We start from the raw sequence: 26,859 nt of genomic DNA on the forward strand, positions 1-26,859 counted from the left end.
CATAGTTCAAGTAAAAGGCAGCACTTCAGAATGCATTTGAAAACAGAATGCATGGCGCTTCCTCATCTCACCATTAGCCTCAAGACAGTAGAAGAGAAATTACTCTAGGCATCATTTTTCTCTCTTCTGTTTTAATAAATTGCAGCTCTTTGATTAAAATGCCAAGGAGGGTGTTGATCTCTGTCCCCTTTCTCCTCCTCCTCCTCCTCCTCCTCCTCCTCCTCCTGGGATCCTGGGGCTTCCTTATACATTTGGCTTCTTGCAAACAGACAGTAGAGGGCCTTGCAGGTCTCTGTGAAACCTTGGAGCTGAGGGTTGTATGTGCATGTCTTGATTCCCATGTGCCAGTTAAATCCTAGGCATCATAAGGACAGGAGTAGGCATGGTGTTTTTTGGGGTGTATGTGTGTCTTTCAGCCACCTTTCTGTCCTGCATGAGGACAATGGGATGTTACTGATAACTGGGACGCCACTAGAATAGAAACCTTTTGGAGGGAGATCATTTTGGCACAGGAGATCATGCAGTGAAAAGGGTGCCTGCAGAGATTTTGCCCTGTCATTCTTACTTCCCTCCTCCAGGATAATTTAATCCATTTTCGGGAATAACAGGTAAAAAAGGCCAGAAATCATTTCAGAAATGTCAGCCCCATCCTTTTTAGGTAGTGCATTGCATATGTGAATCTGGGGCCCATATTTTCTCTATGGTGTTTTAAACTCCTAAGGAAGTCCTTAGGAAAACCACCAGATTTGAGGCAGGCTTGGGATATTTGGCTATTCGCACAGCCAAATTTAAAGATACAGTGACAATAAATGCTGTAGGAGGAGAGCCATTTTAGTCTATGTTAACCAGTAATCAGGGAAGTCTAGCAGCATCTTTCTAGACTAAAAAATTATTTTAAAAGGCATGAGCTTCATGCATCTGATGAAGTGAGCTATAGCTCACAAAAGTTTATCCCTTTTAATAAAACTCTTTCGTCTGAAAAGATGCTACCAGACTTCTTCTGATTTGTGACAATACACAGTATATGTTTGTGTGTGTTATGCATGTAGTCCTACAAAGAGGCTTGTGAGCTTAGACCAATCTTTCCAAAGCTGGTTTGAGGTTTTCACTCCCCTAACACCCAGCAAGCATGGTCAAAGACCAGGATAGGTGGAGTAGTGTAGAAATCCACCAAAGCTGGGTGAAAGCTGGGTGAAAGCTGATTTAGGCTAAAATCGCAAAGGTGAATGGGAAGGGAAAGAAGCCAGGAGGATCCATGGGTGGAATCTAAGAACTGGAGATGTCTTTTCATCTAAGATGGCTGATTTAGGGGCAGGGGTGAGATTTTGTTTGTTTATTGCTGGTATGCTGCCCATTCCTGTAGGCTCTAAGCAGCTAATATACCTTACCAACCCCCATATACATTAAAATAATAAAAAATAAGCACCAATAAATGCATATATCCACATATACATATTATGACTGTTGTAGCGAGGGCCTCATACTCTAGTCATATTTGTTAGAAGAACTGGCTTTGCAGATAATGGCTATTATGTTTCTGTGGATCAAGGGGTGAAAATCTATAGTACATAAATGCTTCATGCAATAGACTTGGAGTTGTCTATTGAGTTGTACAAAATTCATTAACAGAATGCAATGTTCAGAATGAATGTAACATCTAAGCTGATCCCACGAGGGAATATTTTTTTATACAAATAGTGAATCACGGAATAAGAGTTATTGTTGCCTAATAACTTCTCCATTACTGCAAGGACACAATTATGCTTTGCATAGAAAAAAATTGCAGGTTTTATCAGAAACCTTGGATGGCCACTCCCAGTCACTGCTGATGACACTGGGCTAGATATAAAGGTGTTTTCTGTGTTCTTCTACCTCTGTTTCTAGGTCCTGTGGCTGTAATCAGTGGAGAAGAGGACTCTGCCAGCCCCCTTCATCACATAAACCATGGTATCACCACACCTTCATCGCTGGATACTGGCCCAGACACCGTAGTGATTGGTATGACCCGGATTCCTGTCATCGAAAACCCACAATATTTCCGACAAGGCCACAACTGCCATAAACCAGACACATGTAAGTGTGTTCTTCTACTTTTTGCTTTATTTTCCCTTTATATGGAAAGATGGGGATCGGGAAATAAAGAAAGCCAATAGGAGAAAGAGACCTAACTGGAGAGGAAAGATAATAGTCTTTGTATGGTCCAGAAACCAGAAGAATATATTTTGTCCTAGAATTATAACATTCATGGATTTGTTATAAAAGGTGACATGATTGATTCACCATCCAATAATCAGTTATTGTAGACACATCATTATCCTTGTAAAAGCTCATCCAAAAAGATCATTACAAGGAAGAGTCCCATTGCCACCTTGTTAGAAACCTGAGTATAGGATACATCAGGAGATTGCAAGGCAAATTCAGTACCTGAAGCCGTGAGAGACCTCCACATTTACTGAGTAAAATAAATAAATCAAGCAAGAAAGCAAGAAAACTCTCTGTCCTGAACATCCCCTTGCTTATAGCACCAGATATGTCACATTAAACCGCACAAGCCTATTGCCTCTGTTATATCTTTACAAAATAGGAGAAGATGAACCACTAGGCCTACTGAAATCAGGGATGAGTGGTGAATCATGTTAGGCCGCCCATGCATAATTTGAAATCATTTGGGAAAAATTGGATTTTGAAACATAAGCTGCAATAGGGAAAGATTCTGTTCTTAAAAAATTAGAGCTGTATGAGAGAGATCTGCAAGGATTCAGTGTCCAGCGTAGAACTATGCCCACCTTCTATTTTCTTTTTATACATCTAATGTTTCTCTTTCTGAAAGTTGACCTTCTTGCTATTCTGAGGCACTATATTTGATTTTGGTATATTTTGTTTCTCTCTAAATGGGGCTAGATGGCATGATCTGGTTTACAAAGACTTTTACTTATTAAGCCAGTTGACTCTCATTACTGATTTTTTTAGCTCCAGTGGTTCAGTTCTTGCTCCTGCCTTGATTCTCATAGGGTAACTGCTTTTTTATTGACAGTGAACCACTTTATTTAAAATAAAGAACATCATGGGTGTTAACGCATCCTTACAAGTTAATCAGAACTCCCCATTCCCACAGCAATTTAAAACATCGTAGCACATGTAAATCACCTTGCAGGTTTCCCAAGGGGGCTCCAAACCAAACCATTATAAACCAATCCATATGAAAACTTTCAGCTCCTCTTTCTCATTCATCCCATTTGCTTCATATTCATGTGCTTCCCATTATCCATGTTTCCTGTTTCTAATCATGACTGTGGGTAAAGAAATGGTAACGGGACTATGCTGATAGACATGGGAAATTTTCTGGGAGTTTTCTGGGAGTCTCCACTATTGATGGATTGCAAGTTCCGTGTTTGCCTCTCTCTTAGATGTGGAAGAGTATGTCTTAGAAAGCCATTTTTATTTTTAGAAATTCTGCTGGCCTCAGTCAGAGTTTCTAAAGTAAGGCTGAAAGTTATGCACCTCTATTCAGAAGTAAATCAAATGGAATGAAATGGGATTTTCTGCCAGGTAAGTGTGTATAGGATTGCATACCTGGTTGATTTAATTGGTAGACAAAATTGTAATCAGCACTGTACTGAAGATTGATCAGTTAGATCTTTCAAATGTAAATTAGCAATTATATTAGGGGGATCCATTGCCTTAGATTTGCTTATGTTTGGTTTTCGTCCCTCCCCCCGATTATGCTGTTTGAGTGCCCTCTTTTTTTTTTTCTGAATTAATCTCATGAATCATTCCATCCAATTGAAGATCTCTTTGTGAAGGGAGAGATTTCACAAAGCTTACATGGCCAATGAAATGTGGCTGTATGGTGACATCCCTGAAGACAAGTGTCAGCAATTTAAACAAAAGGGAAAGTTTTCAATGAAGGAATGTTGAATAGTCTTGAACAAGTACCCTACATTTTAACTCGGCACTGTTTAAACTATTATGAATAATAAGCCACCATTTGGGTTCAACTTTAGTTATAAAAGAGGGATCAGTTTTGGAATTTAAGTTCTGAGGTTATTTGAAATTGAAAACAGAAGAAGGAGAAGAACGTAAAAGCTTAATTTGGAGCAAATGTATCAAACCGGGGCAACCATGGGCTTCATCCACTTAATTGCACCCATTTTTAACTTTTATTATGGCAAATTTCTGTTCACTGTGTCTGCATACCAAGAAGATGCGGGGGGGGGGGAGGAGGCAGATTTTAATTGGACGTTGATCAAACCTGGGGAAAAACGGCAGTTTTCCTTCTTTTCATCCCTAAGTTGGGACTTTCCCTCCCTTTTATCTTTTGTATTCCCAGAATGCACTTTATAGAGTGTTTTCTGAACCATCATGGCATTTTGACATGTTGTAAACTATGGCATTTATAAAGACCTGCCAGGTGCTTTTGCTTCCAGCAGTGACATTAGTTGACTAGTGGATTACTGTTGCAGTATAAACCCCTCTATAGACCGAGCTAAAATTTCTGGAGTAATAATAATAATAATAATAATAATAATAATAATAATAGTAATAGTAATAGTAATAGTGGTAGTAGTAGTAGTAGTAGTAGTAGTAATAGCAGCATGCTAGCAATCCAGTAAATTGTGGCACGTGTGTTTGAGTGAACTATTTCATCATGAAGTCAAAGGGAAATAACCCACAATTTAGAATTGTGAATTTGTTCAAAAATCCAAAGATTCAACAGCAGACTCCTTTGAGTTGGAAGGGTATTGCTTATGCCAGCCTGAGGTCCTGATATACATTGAAAAGGTGGTGCATGTGTACAGCAATGTAAATAATTCTGCCAAAAGCCTATGAAAGGCTATTAAATGTGGGCGGCAAAACCCTTTCTGCTGCCACATTTGGTTGTCCAGATGTTTTCATACCTGGTAGCCACCTCACATGGACCTAAGGTGGAAAAACAACGGCCGCTTTCCTGTTGGATTCTTAACAAGGGTGTTTCATGATTGAGAGGCCTACAGCAAGCTATTCATTTGAGTTTCCCCCTCCTTTTCACTGCATCTTATGGATGTGCAGCCCTTTGGAACTGCAGCAGAAATGGGGCTCTAGAGTAGTAGGGGCCCCATTACAGGAATTGCATCCATATGGAGTCCCAGGTGAATACGTGTTTGAGGTAAGGAGGCCTGAAAGGACACAGATGCATGCTTGCCAATACCTGACTTCAAATGGGTATTTTCCCAGGAACCATGCAGCACTGCAGTAGCCCAGGAAAAGACTCATTTCCTTTAGCAAGGCCACAACACATGCTGTGTGTGTGTACATGCCCCCTCCAAAGCACATTTCTACATCAGATCCAGAGCATTGCATATCTCTAATTAGCAAGATTTTTTCTCTCTCTGTTGCTTCTTGTCCATAGTCCAATAAAGATGAGGGTGTGGGGAAACCTCAGCTACAGGATACATTTGGATGTATATTTTAACTGATTAGTTGTATTCCCTTGAATGGGAAGCATTGATTCATTTGCTAATTTCAAATACTGAACCATATTTTAAATGGGGTTCTTCTATATGTCTGGTTCAGGGCAGCTGTTCCCCTCCCATCAATTGCTTATGGGTCAGAAAATTACCTCTTGTTGCTGCTTCTCCACTTCATATGACAAGCTAAATGATCAAGGACGGTATTGGGTTACATAGATTCACAATGAATGCATTAATGCATAACAAATGAAACATGTAACTGCACCATGATATGGATGGCACTGGAAACCTTGGACTTCCTCCAGTGAGGCATCTGAAAGAAAAAGGTGTTCCCCCTTTTCCCTTGATTTGATCTGCACCCCCATAATTTTACAGACGTACATGCATACATTTGATTTGATATTTTGATTGCCAAACCGTTTCTTACCAAGGTCACGAACCTGAAATAAATTCACTTAACCACTTTTTTAAAAAAAATAAATGTAGTAGAGCTGTAACAGTGTCTTTTACATGAGAAAAATGAGAGGCTTTGGCTATGCAACCCAGTGCTAACCAAAGTTAACTACGATGACTTGGACAGAAATCTCATTGAGTTCAAGGACATTTAATTCTGAGTAACATGCACTTCAGATTGCTGTCAGGCTGGGTGATTGATTGCTGCTTATGCAGCCTTGGAGGCTAGGTTGCTGTGTTACATCATACCTGGTTAGCTTACTATTCTGGTTATTCAGGCAAAATATCTGGAACAGAAGGTTTTCTTTCCCCTCTATCTCTAGGAATGTAATTTCCCTAGTGCTTAACTTAGTTTGGTGGGCTTTGCTTGTACATCTGAATCTGGAATAGAGTACAGGGCATGGTATAGATAGTTTTTAACAAACATACAAAGCCTATCATATCCCAAATTCACCTAACTATATCTCCACAGCTAATAGCTGCCCATCATGTTTTGGTGGTAGTCCTTCTAGGCTGTCTACCTTGGAATGCTTTTAGGGAGAAGATCAAGGAAGAAACCTAGGATCTTCTGTGTGCAAGGTGCTAGCCTTCCTTCTTACCTTAAAGCTCTCCCTTAAAGGTTTTTTTTTTTTGGGGGGGGGGGTTGGATAGTGAAAACATATATATGAACTCCAAAAAAGGCTCAATCTCATAAGAAAGACATTCCAATTGTACTGTAGGTCCTTTTACTATAGCATGTCACAATTACAGCTACAGCACTTACCAAATAAATCTATGCATGTCTGCTCAAACATACATCCAATTATTTTAAAAGAGAATAACACTCCCTAGAATTTCAGGTTTAATTATTAACCAGTTAGATCAATTCATATATCTAATATTTATAGAATTTGCTACCCAGTTTTCTTTTCACACATAGATATATAATGTGTACAAATATTATGTGTGGTTTTGTTTTGTTTTGTTTTAGACTGCAGATCAAGAGCATTGCTATTCAAATCTACAAGATATGTTTTTCAAGGATATGTGTGTTGTTTCAAAAATTAACAATAAATGCAGGCTTGGTTTTTGGGACAGCAGATATCTATCGGTTCATCTGTATTGTGCCATGTGTATATTTATCCAGATTTAACTTAATCATTTTATTGATCAAGATTGAACCACCTAGAGTTCAGTTCATCAGCAGAAATACAGAAGCAATAGCAGATAATAGTAAAGGGCAAAGTTATCTCTTTCTTATTTAAGCGGATAGAAGCTAAGGAAGAAAAAGGGAAACCCTACTATAAGTTGCATTCGACTTCTGGAGACTTCATGCATCTGTCTATTTTATTTTCTTGGCAACTGTGGAGAAGTAGTTTGCCACTGCCTTCTTCTGGGACGTTTGGCAACTTTCCACTGTAGCCTTCACATTTTTTGGTAGCCTTCCATCCAAGTATGAACCTAGTTCAATTCAAGTTTTTTGAAGCCAAGGCTAGGAAGATGAATACTGAGTTTCTCTTTCCTTTCATTCTTCCTTTATGTGTATTGCCAACCGGGTCTATAATGTATACTTTCATATTGTACTGTAGTTTTGAACTGCTGCAAGCCACACATAGAGGTCCACAGGCATTAGCAGGCAAGGACATAAATTCTCAGACAAATAAATCTAGTTAACTAGTTAACAGATAATCTTTCATTGGGTGAAAGACATGCCAGGGCAGGTAACTAAGCTAAAAAGAGGAGTAGTGAGAACTTTATATCCTTAATGCACTATTAATAGTACACTAGCGTGATATAGATTTTTGCCACTTTCTATACTAACAAACATCACTTATCACTTTGTGGGGAAAGAGGAGGGGGAAATGATAGATCTTTATTTGGAACTGCTGACTCCAGTTGAGCGGAATGGCTGATGGAATGCAGAAAATAACTTTCGGCTGCTTCCCATGGTTGGGCCATCTTATACGCGAATGAAACATGCCATTTTTTTCCCTTGCTAATGAAAGTCTTGCAAAGAGCCAGGCAAAAGTGGGTTCTTCAAGGCATTGCCTGCTTTTGGTTTGGGTTGGTGATCTGATTCTGACCTTTTTCCAAGTGTTGAATAGGGTTCTGAGTTATGTTTATGTGAGTTTTGGGGATTGTCAAGAAAGGATGCAAAAGGTTGTTTGATATGTAGGTTGGATTCATAGGACAAAGTCCTCTGGGAGGTGCCACTTATAATAAAGCTCAAAATGGTTCATTTACGTCTCTTCAAAGTTACATGTACACACTAATTCTGATCCAATCTATATGGATTGCATGGATCTATTTATTTTGTATCACTCAATTCACTGTGACTTCTGCATGGCTCTTAAAACAATTGCGTAAATATTGTAACTCCTAGCCACCAAATGTTTGCCAACATATTTATCCATTATGGTGGGCAACCATCGGTGGTTTATGAGCTCCATACAGTGATCACTGGTAAGGCTGCAGGATAGTTGTGAATATTTTTGTTTGGCTCTGTGTTTGATTTACTTATTTATTTTCTAGTGGCAGAGATTGAGACTGCTCTGAGGAGGGCAGAATGGGCTAATAGGAATCTGTCTCAGAGCCTCTGATTTTCATAATATGTGCAGCATACAAAATAGAATTTGCATCACTTGCTTCTCTCAAGGCCAAACACAAATGCACGATGAATGCAGGACCTGATCTAAAGTAGCTAAAAATGACAAACATTGCTCCCAAACTTCACAGAACTTTGCTCACAAAACACAGGGACATCCATCACCTTAGAAAAGGAAGATTACAGTTTTTGAAACATGAATTATGTATGTGCTTTGATTCATGGAAGAAAAAAAAAATGAAATGATGTATCAGGGACCCAAGGAAGTGTTCCAACTGGACTTAAAAACTAATCTGGGAATCCTTATTTTATACAATCTCCTAAAAACAAAGGAAACTGCTTTATGGCAAGTTAGACAGTTCATCTGCTAATCCAATATTATCTTTACCAAAATCTGCTGCTTGTGGGCTGCACAGTCCCTCCTGAAAGTTAGCAATAAAATCCAAGGGCAAAATAAAGTTAATGGGGAAGAAAGTCCTGCTGGATCAGATCAAAGGTTTATCTTTGCATGATGAAGCCCCATTGAATCCATCATCATTGAGGAGATTCAGCAGCAAATGGCTACATTTCATTAGTATATTTTGTGTCCTGTGCAGTAATGGTGATTAAGGGTGAAAATGGGAGCACTTTGTTTCCCAAAGCCCATCTACTCCTACTCTCCACCTTCAGTCCCCAAAGCTACAAAATACTTTGCAGCATTTTGGCCTTGCCAGTTTCCGGGATCACTGATGGCCTTCAAGATCTGAAGGTTGATTTGCATCCTCAGCCAATCAGAACTTAGCCAACCCTGATCTATTTCATTCTGTTAGCTATTTTCACTACAATCCTATAAAGCAATGTTAGAGCTAGATATGGCTGTTGGTCATGCACCCACATCAATAAGTGACAGCTCTTTTCTTACAATGGGGAACCTATTGTTTAAAATCAGCTATTGCATCCTATTGAAGAATGAGACTAAGGTTCTTAGCTTGTATATGTTTCTGAGTGTCAATGACTCACAAAGCATGGTGTGTGGCTGCCTCCTTAGTTGTCATTCAACCCTTAGCAACAATGTAAGGTTCACTATATGGGTGGAGCAGACATCCACCCAAACAGCCATTTTCATTATCTCATTTATTCCATGTTGCCCTGGTGTAATTGCATATTCCAACTTAGTAATTATACATATTCACACTAATTGAGTAATTAAATATAATTACAGAAAACTGTAAATACAAGCTAATCCACTCCCCCCTTTAAAGTACTTCAGAGGAAAAGAAACCCTCCACAAAACAATTTGTTTTGTAAAATACATCAGTAGATGGTTTGGGATGGACAAATCAGTTTATACTCAGCCTGTGGCTGTTTCTTGTATATATTCCTAAATCCATTCCATCAAGTTTCTTCACTGGTCTTCCTTTTTAAAAATTAAGCCTGAATCTTTTTGTACCGAAATCCCACTATTGTATATATTTCTGCATGCCACCTTTGTTAACATAAACAGTTTAATACACATTTTTCCTAATTGGGACAGTTTTTGAGTGGAGGGCTGCATTACAATTTTAACAAAATGTGCAATCAAAAGGGTAGTTATTTTCTAACACGTGTATTTCTCAGGACTTGTGGATTACATCTGTTGGCTTTAAAATTCGGATCAAATGAAATTTTGCCCCATCTGCATTATGATCAGAGTTATACTGGAATTTTCACTGTTCTTTTTAATTCCCGAAATGCAAAGGTAATTAACCTAGTTCATAAATGTAGCTAAAGTAAGAGGTATGTCTGGTGACTTTTTGTTCTCTGCTATTATCTACTTTCAGTGGCCAGACTGACTTGCAAATGGGAGAAAGAAGGCTTTGACATATTAACAGGCCAATCTTTCTTTCCCAAACATTGATGGACTAGCATTTCAGAAAGTTAAGCAAATAAAACACGTCTCTATAGGATCAATGAAACACTGTAAAAGTATACTCACCTATCATAACGCTGGCATTATTGGTGGACCTTTGAAGTTCCAGTCCAGTTGGCCGGAGTTACTGCTAACATACAGCTTCATAACTGGTGCTTTGGACACCCATGGGAGACTTCCAATCTTATTTTCCACCATGATTGTGACATAGGATCACTCCAAGGCATTGTGGGGAATTTAAATAGCAGCTGTCCTGTGGTGTTTATGCAGTTTTACCACATACCACTAGCAGAGGCTCTTGAATGCATATTGGTGATAAGAAAAGGATGACTAAGGGAAAATTCTCTTGGGGGAGACAGTATGACCACCAGCGTAGGGTTCAATAATCAACTAGCCCTGTCATCTAAACTTACTTAGCACAGTGACTGTTTTCTGATCATAGTTGGTGTGCCACCTAGAATAAATCTTCATTTAGATTATTGTTGCTCACACACTTATATTCTGGACAGGCTCCAAGATGGGAATGTATTGGATCTGTCATAAATTCAGTCAAAGGCATTATTGAATACGCATTATGTTAGCACTCATAATATTGTTGTGCTTTGTGAAAAATAATGTAGCATCATCAGAAAAGTTGTAAAAAGGAAGATATCAAAATCATGATGCAGCTGCATTATAAGTTTCCTACATTGTCTGTGTGGTAGTGGGGATTTATATATTTATCCTTCTTTGGGTAAATGATTTGTCTTACTAAAGGATATACTCTACAAATACAAATAGCCAAACTGGCAAGTAGTGTAAGAAATGGAAGTCAGCAGGGAAAAAAAAGGTGTTTTATTAAAAAGTATATTGAGTGTTTTCTTTGCATATTGGAGTAACAGAGCCCAGATGAAACCCAGGTTTACTTTATAGGTGGGGCAAGCAATCTTTTTGCACTGAGAGGCCATTCTTTCTTCCTTATCTGTTTGCTCATTTGGGTGGCAGAATGTCATAGGAGATGTGGCAGGGACACAATGATGTTACCTGAAGGAAAAGGGTCAGAATTTTCAGTTTTTCCCACCTCCATTTTGGGAACAAGATTTTTCAGGCATCTTATACCTGTCTTGTGTATTATCTCCCCCATCCATTAAAACTGGGAAATTACATCATCATCACTCAATGGTATATGACAAATGCTACTCATGTGATCTGAGGGAATGCAAAAGCAGGGCAGTGACTGTAGATGGCCTGTTGTTGCTTTATTGGAATTGTGATGGAACTATTATGCATCACTTTTGTTTAAAAATATACAATTCATTGTTTTAACAATGACAGCAGTTTTGATGTTTAGCCCGGGGGGGGAGGGGAGTCATCATATTCCACTGCATTGTCTTCAGAAGGGTTTGGATAAGAAGGTGAGGAACATCAAGGTGTCCTAATTCAGGGGAAATAGCCTTTCCACTCTCTAAAAGCTCAGATTTAGACTTTTCCTTGTCTTTTTGTGATTTTCCAGCTACACAGACTTCAGAAAGATTCAGGGACTTTTTAAGTTCAGAGTTAGCAGTAAACCAGGCTGACACTGAGCATTAGCTGCCTCCTGTCGTCTCCTCCTCCTCCTCCTCCTCCTCCTCCTCCTCCTCCTCCTCCTCCTCCTCCTCCTCCTCCTCCTCCTCCTCCTCTTCTGACTGCCTGGACAAGCCCCTACAGTTTTCTTGGCAAGATTTTGGAAGTGGCTTGCCATTGCTTCCTTCCTAGGGCTTAGAGAGACGGACTGGGTCAGAGTCACCCAGCTGGCTTTCTGCCTAACATGGGACTCGAATTCATAGTCTCCTGGTTTCTAGTCTGGTGCCTTAACCACTACACCAGACTGGCTCTCCAAAGTCTAAATCTCTGCCAAAGCCTAAATCCAGCTTGCACCCTGCCTGCTTCCTTGTGATGTCAGCAGTCTGGCCACATCATCCACTTGCTTGTATATTGTCTGCACAGAAAGTATTTCTGGGTTTCAAACAGGGTTCTTTTTCAACTCTGTTTGGTGATTCCAGGGACTTTTGGCATTCAGGACATGGGTTCTGTCCCTAAGTTAAGATCTTTTCCCCAAACTATGCGTTGTGTGCATCATTTTCAAAATCCATAACTATAATAACATGACAAATTGTCAGTATCCATGTTCCTCTCTTTTAAATGAGAAGGACTGCACATTACCAGTTGGTAGGGGTTTCTCGCATGTTTGTTCGTAAGTAGTCCACTCAAAACCCAATGTCTTCTGCAATTTTTTTTGAAAAATATGTTTTTGTACAGAAACAACTTATTTTCCATATTTCCAAAAACACATTCTTTCAATCTGTGTATCAGGGTTCTTAAGAGTACTGTATTTCAAAGTATAGATTTTAAAACATACTTTTTAGATTCTCACTTTTTATATCTCTTATACCTTCTAGTTTTTTAAACTTTATATCATATAGTTTATATCATCAGTTTATACACACACACACACACACACACACACACATACTTTATGCAAGTTTTTGTTTTTATGCTTGTTTTTAATGACTATTCCCCATCCTGCTATGCTCTAATAAAGTCTGATTTGTTTTGAACATACTTTGTCTTACAATGTATATTTTTAATATCCATTTTGATATGATTGGTATTTTATTTTATTTTATTTTATTTTATTTTTTGTTTTGTTTATTTTATTATTTTATTTGACAAATTCTCTCATGAAATACAGAGATGGGTAAAGTCCAAAAAATAAATACATTCAGATTGTCTTACTAGATTGTCTGAGAAATCTAGATCAAGATGAATCACTTCACATTTGGAACAAATGAATCCTCAAACATTTCCACACTTTCTCCTTTCTGTCTTTGTCAGAATTACACCTACATTGGTGTTGTCTTTGTGTATCAGTGAATCACTTTGCCTAGGGAAACTGTAATTCTAAGAAGGAAGATTAATAACAACAGGTTAGCACCTCTGCTGTGTTTTTGGAATATGGAAGAAGGGAGTGATGGTAAGTAAACTGGATTAGTACTAGTAAATATTTCTAAGGTAGGCAGGAGCTGATGTATATATCTGGGCTATACAATTCTAAAGTTTTATCCTCTCTTTCTCCTTCATTTCCTCTGCTATTTCTTTCTACTTTGCTGTTTGCCTCTTAATGCTTTTTAATAAAATTATGGTCATGAATCCTAACTTGAAGATTCTGTTCTGTAAGTCCCAGTTTCCTATTCCATGGCATGTGCTCCAGGGTCCCAGAACAGATAGATTGGTGTGAAAATGTTTTTCAAAAGGTACTAATAGGTGTCAGAGTCAGGCTGTAAAAGCTATTTGAGCTTTGTTGGTATTGTGGAAGATTGCTTCATCCAAAGTTTACCTGCTTGATAATCAAAGGAAAACATGGAGGTGGAGGTGAGTTGGGAGAAAGAGAAAAATCCTTATATGCAAGACTAATAAAGAAATTACTACCATCCTACATTATGAATTGGATGAATTTTTAATAGTCAAGAATGAGGTTGATTTATAATGTACCAGTCCTAGCCTCCGGAACCCATTGCAAGTTAATAAATAAATGACAGTCCCCTTGTATTAAAAGTATCAGTCATCCTACATCACTGCCATATAATTTATGGGACATTGTTAAGAGCTGGATGGAACATCCCTGCAGAGAGCAGAAGTGCTACCTGAGTTAGGGGAAAGCGAGAGGAATATGATTTTCTTCTTTATATATTCACACTTCTTAGGGTCAGATGAAGGCTGAAATGTAATGGCTGATGTGGAAGATGCTTCAAAGAAGATCATGTACCCTGAATAATGGTAGGGCCTAGCTTCCTCAAAGGTTATATGCTTGCCATTCCTTGAAGGAATAGTAAGAGGTAGTTCTTTGTCCCAATGTCTCATGGAGTTTCCAATGGTCTCTGCTGGGAAATTGGACTAGGTCTTTGGCCTGTTACAGCATAACACTGTATCTGGTGTTCACTGGCATGTGTCAGAAGATGGTGGTGAAGTGATAATATTAATACTAGTACTACCAGGAATTTGTGATTTAAGATGTAGTCTGGTCTTATGTAGGGTGATGATTTGGACCTACATTCTCAGCCTTTCACATTGGCCTCTTTGTGAATCTGACAATAGCCTTGTCCTATTACAACCACACTAAATTAGTTCAGCAAAATAGACTAATGTAGCCAAATCTGGGCACACTCCAGGCATGAGGACTTCAACTCCCAGGATTCTCAGCAATGACCATGCTAGTTGAAGAATTCTAAGAGTTGAGTGCCACATATTTGGAGGACATCTCTGAAAGCTTTCTTCAATGGGTTGAGCAGAAGCTCCTTAGATAAATATTTGCATTCTATGCCACTTCCCTTCTTATTTCCTTGAGCAGATGTGCAACAGTGACTCCATGAGACCATCAAGTTACTAAACAAAGTAGATGTTCTGAATCGCACATTTTATCTTAGCCTGAAGGGGAGAATTAACTTGTAGCCTCCATATTTTTTTATAAATAATGTTCTCTTAATAGATTTGAGTGTTATGAATAATACAGAAGCTAATATTTAAGTAACAACAATGCTTTTCTAACACATTGGATCTCCAATATCAAGGACTAATAATGATCTTCTCTAGTTTTTTTTCTGCTGTGGGCAAATATATGCTCCAGCAATGGAACAATCTGTTGCTTGTGGAGATATGGATACATCAGGGAGAGAGAACACTAATGTGCTACTCAATCATATTGTGCACTTCAGAATTTATCATTGGCAAAAGAGTTATTAACACATTGATCGTGATTTTCCTCTTTCCTCCTGCCTTCTTTGGGTCATTTAAAATTGTGTGCAATTCCAGGCAACTGTGTATGTAGCATTACACCCAAAGTGTTAATTTGATTTAATAGTTTAAGGTATTAATTAAAGCTGTCACAACCATTGTCACCTGTTTCTGCGTAAACTCCTACTGTATGAGTCATGGTGGTTTTGGATAGTTTTGGAGTCAAGGCTAGAAATTTTGGAAAACATTTTTCCCCTTCTTCAAAAAGTATCATTCGAGTCCTCAGAATGGATGCATTAACATTTTGTTCAAATAATCACTGTGATATATAATTGTTTTTCTTAGCAGTTGATACTTTCTCATTTCTAAATTTCTCGTGTAGTTTCTCAGAATCAGAACCTCTGGACCAAATAAACATTTTGAATCAGATTATTGGTTCAGATCGAATGACTGAATCAAATTAGAGGTTTGTTCCAGTGCCTTGCAATGAACCAAACCAAACCAAACTTTTTTTTTTTTTTTTTAGATTCAGTGATTCACATCAAATTGATCTGATGATCTGAATCAACAAGAGAAGTAGCATACAACTGGATCTGCACAGCTCTGCTCATCCCCATTTGAATGAATGGAACATGTTTTCTTTTTAAACCTTCCAGAGAACTAGAAGGATCCCATTCTGGGCAGTTCTAGCAATCCAACTTATTTTTCTTTCCACTCACCTCATTTAGAATTGCACTCTAAGACTGCAAACTGGCTTGCTCCTAACTACACACATGTAGAATTGTGCTGTTGTTACCCCAACTCTTTCTGAGATTGAGTTTCTTGACGTCACCCATGCACACATACATTTGACTCTTTGTCAGCTAGAAAAGCGAATCTTGTCAGATGGTTCCACGAGCATCTATTAAACAGTTTTAAAAGGAGAGGTTGGCCCTGTTGTTCATCCAGTTGACCTGGTCTTAAGTGCCAGAACCATCGTTAGCATTTGTTTCCTATTGCACTCAGCTTATTTTGACAGCAAAATAAAGGATTTCAGTGTTGCATGGCATTAAGGCTGCAGTGTCGACACAGCTTATTGCTTTTACATATGTAGATAGATCAAGGATTTCCCCACACCCTTCCCTCCCCATTATGATTAAGAGATGCAGACAGATGCATCCGCCTCCTGTATATCCTTTCTTGGTCTCTAATTAATCCATGAAGTTGAGGGTGTCTTGACTGTACTTTTTTTTTTTTTGACAGCATTCATGTGGTATGTCATGTTGCAACTGTGGGGTGGGGGGCTTAGTAAAGAAAAGAAAGTATGAAGTGTTCTTCAGTGTTTCAGATTATGTACTTAAATAAGTACTGCAAAATAGCAACATACAAAAGGGTTGTTTGTGAGCAATCCTATAATCTTTATCCTGCCAAGCAGGACTTCTGGCCCAAAGTCTGTCCAGACAGCATTGATTTTGCATGTTCCTGAAAATTGCAATGTTGCAAACCTAGCCTAGGAAAATACGTGCCCCTCCATATGTAGTTAACTGCATTCTTCATCATGGTGATTTGTTTAGTTTGGCTGAGTGTGAGATATTAACCTAGCTATTATGATTTGTAAATGTAGTGCACTGTGTGAACCTAGGCAAGTTTGGGTTATCCAGAAAACCATGGTGAGCAACATTGTACTTCCCATAGCGTGTGCCTATCTTGCCTATGAAGGAACAGCTCACTTATCTGCATGCATTCAGGCTATTTATCTGCTAAACCAAAGTGCTTAGGACTATTTAGGCCTTTCAAATCTTAAAACACCACTTCTTTTTGATGTAACATTATGTTTGGCATCTGAAAACCAGGTAAGTTACTTCTAAGAAAGCATAGGTCTGATTATTATAATATTTAGGGATTTTTATTTAGACAATGTAGTTATCTATTTAGAAAATTTATATGGCTGCCCCTCTTAAACAAATTACTCTGACTGGCTAACAGATAATACACACAAAACCATGTTAATGGAAATCAATATAAAACAGTACAGAATACAATATGAATTATCATTATACTATAACCAAGGTGCCTCCATTAATGGCTTGGCCCTAAAGCCTGAGGAAACAGCCAGATCATCATGGTCTTCCAGATCATCCTTCCAGATGGACAACCATTCTACCAGTTGGACATACTATAGTGTTTACAATGTACACTCCCAAACCCCAATTCAGCTTTGCTTCCCGCCTTCCTATTACAAATTTCTCCTAATCAAATTTCACACAGTGTTGGGATCTCAAGGCCAGAGAACCAGATGGATGATTCCTGTGAATGAAGCCAAGATGTTCTGTCTATGAGTCTCATTTACTCCCAGTTTGCTCTCCTGTGGGTTTTTCTTACAACAAAAACAAAGCTTAAGTGCTCTCTATCCAATTTATAAAGAAATAAGATTTTGCTGATTAACATATTCCTACACCTGTGTGCTAGATAGCTGTTAAATATAAGGTTCTACACACGATTGAAGACACAGGAATTGAAATCCAGACTTTTCAGAGCTAAGCACTGCAAGCTATCTGCCCAGATGAATAACTATTGTCCGATTTGCTTCCTTCTCTATTTATTTTTGTTTTCATTCTAGTTAGTTTCAAATACTTTCCCCTCTCTTTTGTGAAGAAATTGACTCAAAGATTGCAACTAATCTTCTTCTGAGCTAAGTAAATTGGCAGGTTCGAAAGGAAGAAAGTGATTGTGCCTGCCCATTTATTGCTTTGTACAGTAGCATGAAACATCACACTATGAACTGTACTTGAACATTGACTGGAGGACCAGTTCATCCTGAGTTCCATTAGGACCAATTGTGTTAGAGTGTTGATTGAGATGTTGGTATTTGCTGCTCAATTTCATCTACTTCACAAGTTCGTTGGGAGTTACAAGTGCTCCCTTAAGAAAGCACATTCCAAAATGAATGCTTTCATAGCCAAAGCAAATGGTAATATTTAACTTGCAAAATTCCCTGAAAAACATCTAAAGCTATATTTTATAACATCTGATTATCTTTCCGTCTATTATTCTGAATGGTTCTCCAAAGTTCTGAACAACAACTATTCCCCAGCAATTCAACTAGGAAAATTTCCAAAAGTTGAGGTTTGAACTGTGCAGTGGATTTTCTTACGTTGTCAGAAGATATCCTCGGCCATCGGTTTCTAACTTGGATTTTTTTTTTCTAATCTGCATAAACAACTATAAATAACAATACAGTGGAGAACTTAGTATTAAGTATTAAGTTGAAGATAGAAACCTCTATTATACAGTAGAATGAACAATTTAATGCCTTTTGCAGTTGCTTTTCAATGCTACACTCAGTTCTAGATTTAATTTAAGCAACCTTATGCTTATCAACATTAACATTTTAGGAAACATAGTTGATATTGATATATTGTTTTTCTTTATCTTTAAAGATTTAAGTTATCTTGATCATCAGAGTCTGAAGTCAATACTGTATAAATACCACTATACCCAACTAATATAGTGTAGTGCTTGTGTTTTATAATAATACAGTAAAATTATGTAAAAGAATACGTCCTCAGCCAGTGAGGTATATGCCCTCACCTGGTTTGTTGTAGACATGTGAAAAGCTTATCATTCTGGGAATGTTCCATTCCTAAAGCAGTAGGCTCTCCACATATCTATTCTATTTATTGGTTTAGGAGATACACACACACATTCATTTTCCTGTGGAACAGGTTACTTTCTATTCTGTTCGGAGAATTGAACAACAGATTTGAGCATGGAGAATAATTTCAGAAGGAGATTTTTGTAAATAATTCATACTGCAGCTGGCTAAGTGCAATGATCAATGTATCCACTGCTGAATGTTTCCTGAAGAAACATTACATCCTCCCTCATTTATTTAATGATCTCAAGGGCAAATTGATCAAAGGAGCAGCAGCATGGGTGTCCATTAGAGAGCTGTTGCCCAGTAATAATGAAACCGCTGGTTAACAAACAACCCTACTATTGGGTTTGGTTTATTTTTTCAAAGGAGCAAGCTGTTGCTTGATGAGGAGGCTGCATTTAGCATCTGGTTTGTCAGTGTCCTGCTGTCCAACAACCTCCATGTAGCTCGTCCCACACAGTGCCCTGCTTGTTCATCTATCCTTCTCTTGGAGTTTGCATACGGTATCCATCTTAGAGTTTGGTCAACACTTTGATTTAATTTGGGAAGGGAGTATAAAGGAGAGGGGAAAAAAAGAGATGAAGATGGTGTCTGGAGAAAGAATCCCTGCCTTTCGCTGCTGAAGTCAGGTTGTACATATTATCCTTGTAACCAAACAAAGATAGAAATATCCTGTTTCCAGGTATATTTGTATCATTCTTGGCTAATCAAGACATTTCCTCCTATCTACTTCATCTTGCATACCCCTGTTTCCTTTTTACCTGCTCAGTTTCCCTCTTCTAGTCTTCGGCTTCAGATAGAGCAGCTTTGATTAATTTGTTTGTGTGTGGCTGCTCACTCCCAGTTTATTTTGAAGCAAAGTGCCATAGCAATTCAAACCTTGGCTGCTGCCAATTTGAGGCCTTCAACTGGTATTCTGTTATGTAGACCTCTGTGCCAGATGTGTCTGTTTCTCTAGCTTAGTATTTGCCTGCATGTAATATTGCCTGCTAAAGCCTTCTGCTGGCTCATCTAACTTCATCAGGACCACTGTTCCAGGAACTAAAGTTACCAAGTAATTAGCAGAACATAGCTGGCAAAGTGAAGACTATTTGACACTAAAGCTGAGCTTTTCCAGTGGGTTCTGATGAATAAAATTACACTGTGGACAGTTAGTCTCATGTTAAGAATATTTATTCCCATAGCTCCTCTTAGTTATAGTGCAAGCTGTCATATCCTTAATGGGAAATGATGGCAAAGATTCAGTAGCGCCAGCTTCTGACACAAGTATGCTTCTTCATACAAAACGTATCACAGAGTCAGAATGGCAGTGATGGTATTGCTTTCTGCAGACTTTCTGCAGGCTTTCCACTTTGAAGGTAGGGTGTATCTCCAAAACGACATGGGTGTATCTCCAAAATGTAGGAATTCTGTTAGCATAACATCTCCAACTGCCAAAGTTTCATTACCTGAGCCAATAGATATTATTCTCTGCAGGTATGGCTGATTCCAAGTATTTTGCCACCTAAGATTAATACTCTGCCAAAATCTGTTCTGCAGCTTTCCTTTAAAAGACAGTATCTTATTCTCAGAATACTTGAACATTTCTTTTCTTCAGTAGCATTTTAGATCTCACTTTATTGTGGCCAGGTTCCAGCAGATCCTGCAAGTCTTTTTGGTGCTGATGAGTGAGGGTGTCTCTCCATCACTCATCAGTGCCAAATGGCCCAGGTTTCTTGATTTAAAATGAAATATTCCCCCTGATAACTACCTCTGGGACTGAATGAAACTGCATTGGAAGTCAAAGGGGCTGCTGACCATTGGACAGATGATCATGCAGTGAAAAATAGGACATTCTTATATTCGCACAAGTACACTTTTGGCCACTTTATAATAAAGAAAAGGGCAGCCCAACCTTAAGAATGTTGGTAAGATATTCTTTGCAAAACAAGAAAGCAATTCCTATTCCACCAAATTGCCTGAGAATGAAATGCAAAAGAAATTTTAAGCAGAACAATGAGGCTGCCCTACATGGTGTCTCCCATATTCTGAGCAGAGAAATTCGCAGAACGACATAGTAGCCCTGGCAATGCCCTTTATCACTTTGTCAGTTTGCATCATTTCAGGGCAACCACCACATAGGGAGGAGTTCTTATTCTGCCTAATCATCATCATTTTCCTGACATGTTTTTCCTTCTTTTTCATTTGTTTGTTACCCATTCTGAAGAAAGAAAAGAATTGAGTAGACATGAATGTATCCACACACAATATAAACAAATGAATTGGGAAATATCGAATCTCAGACCAAATGTTAGACTATTCATGGCCCATTTTGCAGAAGTGGCATGAACTGGCCTTATGGAACATCTCAAGCCTGACTGTTCCTCCTTTGATAGGAGTGCCACATACTTCTTCCAGCCTCTTTTGGCCCAGTTTCCTTCCTACTCTCTGTGTGATGGTAAGGGATTAGATAGTTCCCCAATATTGGGAGTTGAGTAAGAATTTTTGTATGTCTCCTTATTGCCTTTTTTCATCTTTAGATGCTGACAGTTTCCAGTCTGCAAATGCTGACCAACAGGTTAGGGTGGAGCAAAGCAGGCAGACCCATTGCTTACTTTGAGACAGAATGCTGATGATTAGGAGACCATCTAACTATGTAAGGGACTCACTTCCAAGATCTAGGATTTAATTGCCCCAAGCACATACTAGGAAGCAAAAACATCCACAGGATCTAAAGCTTTTATCAGAATGATGAAAGCAGCATCTTGCCATTGTGACACAATTCTGTAAAGCCTGCATTGTGAAGCTGCAGTGCTGCTTTTATCATTTGCACTCCATGGGTCCCTCTGCTGGGGGCTATCAGCTATCCAGTTTCCATGGGACATCCAATCTCTCCCTTATTTATTTAGCTGCAGGATTGCTGTGAATTTAGTTCATAATGGAAGTCTTTCACCCATCTTGCTCATGCTGGCCTTCCAGTGCTGAGAAAATGTTGCATTTGCGCAGGCTTAACCAAATTAATTAAAAGGACTAATAAGCACAGATGGACAACCTGCTAAGATTTGTCATCGCTTACCATAGTTCAGGTTTTGTAGTTTGGTCTGTTGTGAAAATCAAATCCATTTGGTTATGTTATGTTCCAAAGTACTGTATAGCTCGAGAAAAAGTTTTAATTCATTAGCCAGGGCAAGTGTATTGTGGGAATGCAGTCTACAATTAGACAAGACTGCTGATTCTATTATTTGTCTTTGTGAATGGCTAAATACAACTTTTAAGTGCAAGAGTCAAGGGGAGTGAGTACTGGGGGTTTCATAGTCAAACTGGCTGAAGCTTAGAATCAGGAACATACAGTTTTTATTACTAACACAAACTGTAATTAAAAAGCAAACAAACAACAGGTTGTTACAGAAGGGAAAAATGGTTATGCAAGCAGCTCTCAGCTGGGTTGAACCACATTGGTGGTTATCTGGAAAGAGAGGGAGCAAGAGATGAATCTCATCATCACATATGCAGGGAAGAAGGCCACTACTGCCAGACATATGTGTTAATCCAGCCTGGCTTAGACAGGAACAAATAAGAACATTGCTGGTGCTTTGGCCAAAAGGGCTGTCTTCCAGATAAAAAATGAAATAGGGAAGAATGGAATTAAAGCCAACCAGAGGAATGCTGGAGTGAAGGAAGATATGCAGGATTGCAAGAATTCCTGTAACCCTGGGATAACCAGGACTGCTCCTATAGTGGGAGCCTGGGGCAAGTGTTTCCCTTTCAGTTGCTTGTTTTGTATTCTTGTGAAGGTTTGGAAGGTGAGGAATTGCCAAGATACATATTTCCTGTGGATCCCTCACATAGATTGTAAAATAATAAAAGCAGAGTTTGGAGAGGAACACTAGGGAGAAGAGGGAGGGGAAAGATACAGCAGCGATGAACAGCCAAGAACCTGGGGTGTCCTGGGAGATGGCTTTCTTGAAATTATGCACAGACAGAGCATCAACATTTCCCAGGGTATTTGGGAGACTTAAGACTGTCCGTGACCTTTGAATAGCATTTTAGAGGTCACTCAAATGCTTGGAGCCCAAAGATAGAAGTAGGCAGGGCTAAAGCAAACAAACAAAAAATCCATTATTAAAATGATTACGCACCAGTATTTCATGATTTCCCCCCTTCCTTTGCATTAAAAATTACAGTTCAGTGACAATTTTTGGAGGGGGATGGGGATCATACCTAGGTTTGGAGGAGGCTCATAATATCTTAAGCCTCCAGGTTGTATTGCCTTTTGACAGGGTTGGTTACTTTAGGTGAGAGATTTTCTCAGGATCAAAGTAAAATATGCCATTCATGCTACTGGAACTTTTTCCATCCATGGTTGATGAGTATAAAGTATAGGTAGTGTGCAAAAGAGGCTCTATATGCACATTTTGGATAGATTTTATCTTCAGTGAATATTAATATATTTGCCCAAATTGATAGCACTTTAGATATCGAGTTGCCATTCCACATGGGCTTAATATTGGATCATTTGAGCATATTTCCCAAAGACTGGATTAAGGTTAAGATGGGAGATAAGTAAGATACTTGCAGACGTAGGTACATATTTTACAAGAGACCGATCTGTTAACTGGAGTTAGATGTTAGCAACTACAAACTGCAGTTTTCAGTTGACTAACTGACAGATATTTTGCAGATTCCCCCACTCCCCAAAAAAGTCTCTATAATCTACGAATCCACCTTAGTCTCTTGATGTATAGAGGATTGATTACTGATAAATTTTGTAGTCCATGTTTTCATCTTTTTTAGCAATCTCAAAATTGTGGAATATTCACAACCATTCCAACTGCTCAGTTAAGAGAGGAAAAGAGAGGGGAAAAAAAAACATCTCTGGGACAGAGGTATATATCATCATTTTAGGAAGAGAGTCAACAAGGAAGAAAATAAGCAGAACTAGCAAATAGCTAGTCAACTGTTAAATAATGTGTGGAAGTAAAATGTGAAAAATATGTGTGCATGTGAGCAAAGTTACAAAAGTGGGAATGAAGAGCCAGTATGGTCTAGTGGTGAAGGCAACAGGCTAGAAAGCAGGAGATTGAGTCCTAGTCCTGCCTTAGGCATGAAAGCCAGCTGGGTGACTTTGGGCTGGTCCCTCTCTGTGAGCCCAATTCACCTCACAGGGTTGTTGTTGTGGGGAAAAAAGGAGGAGGAAGGTGTATTAGGTATGTTCACCACCTTGAATTATTTATAAAATAATAAAGGCGGGATACAAAATAATAATAATTAAAAAAAAAACCTCATGGCATCAGCATATATTAGTGAATGGGGCCTGTTAGTATCTTATGTTCTCTGATTAAATGTTTGGATAAAAAAGATTGTATTTTGGAATGATACATTTGAAAAGCATGTATTAGAAGCAATGCATTTTTAAAATGGAATTTTAAGGATAGATTTAGAAACATACACATTAGGGAAGGAAAACACACAAATTTTGCATATTTAAGAAAAACTACAAAGAGTAATGGGAGTGAATTTTCCAACTCTACAACAGGCTGGAGTCTTGTAAGACTTCTCATATCTTCAAGTATCCATTTGATGTAAGGGGAAACATTCTCAAAGGAACCAGGAGGCTTCATATTTTTATTCAGGTTTTGTGGGTATGGAGTTTCAAATCATCCATGTGTATAATCAACAGTATGTGGGGTCTTTCAGATCTTACAGTGAATGTCCAACATTTGACCATGAACGATACAACTTCCCCTCCTTGTATATATTTCTTTAATAGTAGCACGTAGCTATTCTTTGGAGGTGTGATTTCATACTGAGGCCACACTTCAGCAAGTCAGGTAGAAACAAGATTTGCCTGTATTCTCTTTGGCCAAATATATCATTGCCTGTATGTTGGGATATGTAACCCTTTGCCTTTGATATGCTCTCACACAGCTCTGGCTTAGTTAAAAACAGTCTTAGATTGATCTAACTTGGCTACGTTTCCTGACCCTCTGAGGTGGTCTCTGTGCATTGTGGGAAATAAATGTTCCTCATGTCCTCTTAGAAAAGCATCTTGGGGTCACAGTAACCACCAGGGAACCACTGCTGGCTTGGCACAGCTGTAGCTCAGCTTAATACAGCTCTTTATTCATTCCTCTCTTCTGAGATTATCTTCCTTCACTCTACTTAAATGATCCCCCCCCCCCCCCCGCCCTGCTTCCCATTTGCTGTGGGTGCATAGACTAGTGGAAGGGGAAGCGTTCCAGAGATTTTGGATCTGTGCCCTTTTCAGTTTATCAGACCGCAGCGTTTTGTACTTTGGAATGGCTCCATGCCTAAAAGAGGTCCAGAGAAAACAAAATGTGCAATCCTGGAGAAACATATCATATTTTACAGGGAAACAGCAGGATTGGAATTAGAGTAGGAAAGATGGCCTCTTAGCAGACATTTAATGATTTCAACCTGGAATGTTAAAGGCTCAAGGAGCTTTGCTGTGGAAATCTCAGAGAAATTCTAGGGAGTTCTGTACACCTCCTCTCCCTGCTTTTCCAGTTTACATAGTTCTTATTCATTTAAACAAGCACCTGTACCAGTCAAGCAGGGTCTTGAGGCATGCTTCAAACACACTCCCTGAGCTGGCCTACAGAATGTGTTGAGTTACATGTGTGGATGAATTATTTTAGACTGAACTTCAGTGAGAATTTTCAGATGTTTTCTCCACAGACCCATTTCTCACATTTAGGACTCATCCCCCCAACCATGGGACAAAGATCCTCCAGTAAATTCTTCTTAATATGACATGTCCTCAGGACACTGCCTTCTTCTCATCCTTAGTCAAAAGCTGAGGAAGCTTAAACTTGGCTTTTAGTTTTAAAATAGTGTTTTCTTTCTTAACACTTCTTTTTGGTGTGGATATGATCTAGGATCCTTCACTGACAATGTGGTGGATACTATTGGTCACTTTAGGCAGCTGCAGGCATGTCCCATCCCCTCCCCTCCAGTTCCAGTTTTCAGGGCTATTTTCCTTTTGACAGCTGGAGAAGCCAGGTATTTCAGAAGAGGCTCTCTCCTGTACCTGCCAGGTCTCTAAGCCAATCCCTAGTTCACATACCTGGATCGACCCAAATAGCAGCTTACTAGTGGAATTTATCTTTCTCTGCCACTTCAGGGTACATCTCTCCCACTATGTACTGTCACCTGTGAATATTAAAGGTTAAATATTGAACTGAACTATCAATATTTACCTGCTAGGCTTTCAATCACAGGAGAATCTGGAAGAGATATATCTGTATCCCCCAGGTCTCTATTGGATCAGAGACCTGGCAGATAAATAAAGAGTTGTCTCTCTAACCCTAACCATGCCCTTCTCCTGCAATCCAAACCTGGAAAATAATGAGCCCTCTCACCTTACTTCTCCTGCAGTCTCTGGTAAGAAAAGTGCTAAGACATGGTTGACAACTCTTTACCTGCCAGTTCTCTGATTCCATGAAGTTGGTCCATAGGATCAGAGACCTGGCAAGCAAAAGGGCATCTTGATATGACTTCCAGTCCTGGCTGCAAAGGCTAGAAGGATGGCAGAAGAAGCAGGGAGTCAGCTTGCCAGTGCCTGTCTGCCAGCCTTTTTTAATGGTATGTAAGAATGACCTTGGGAGACAGAGGGAAGAGATGCTGCCTAGGGAACAATCAGATAAGAGAAGGCATAACCCACAGCTTCATAATGGGCAGGGAAAGAGACTCAGAAAGGAACCTTCTTAACTTCTCAGGAGGTAAAAGACAGTGGGAGATTTGTACTATCAGACTTGCAATATTCTGTTAATGTAGCCTTACTGTAAAGTAGAATTAACTCATCTGGGTGTGTTTCCTCTCTGGTCTACCTGGGAAGGCTGACTGTAGATGATAGGCACCGAGTGGGATATTGTGATTGTATATGGGAATGCCCTTGGGAAACAGGAGGAAGACCCCTAGCCTAGGCAATATCTGATAAGAGCAACTCAGTCATCAGGTGGGGGAAAAGTGTGAGTGTCTCAGAGGGGACCCTCCCTAGTTTTCTGGAGACTAAAAAGAGAGGAGGGGAAAAATGCTTTCAGTCTCTGTTTAATGTAACCTTACAATAAAGATAGTTTAGATAGATGCTCCTGGTAGT

General features: G+C 39.0%; 1 protein-coding gene across 6 annotated transcripts in view; it reads left to right on the forward strand.

Moving 5' to 3' along the window:
* NTRK3 (neurotrophic receptor tyrosine kinase 3) overlaps positions 1–26,859 on the forward strand; it is a 345,980-nt gene that overhangs the window by 214,358 nt on the left and 104,763 nt on the right. For all 6 annotated transcript variants that reach the window (XM_007425863.3, XM_088148672.1, XM_088148673.1 and 3 more), the window contains one exon: positions 1,885–2,073. In XM_007425863.3, the coding sequence (XP_007425925.1) occupies positions 1,885–2,073 (189 nt within the window). The remainder of the gene's footprint in view (positions 1–1,884; positions 2,074–26,859) is intronic.

The sequence above is a fragment of the Python bivittatus genome, unplaced genomic scaffold, assembly GCF_059951505.1.
Source record: "Python bivittatus isolate LINGU-HERP-01145 unplaced genomic scaffold, Pbiv_v1 ctg000530_np1212, whole genome shotgun sequence".
NCBI classification, from domain to species: Eukaryota; Metazoa; Chordata; class Lepidosauria; order Squamata; family Pythonidae; genus Python; species Python bivittatus.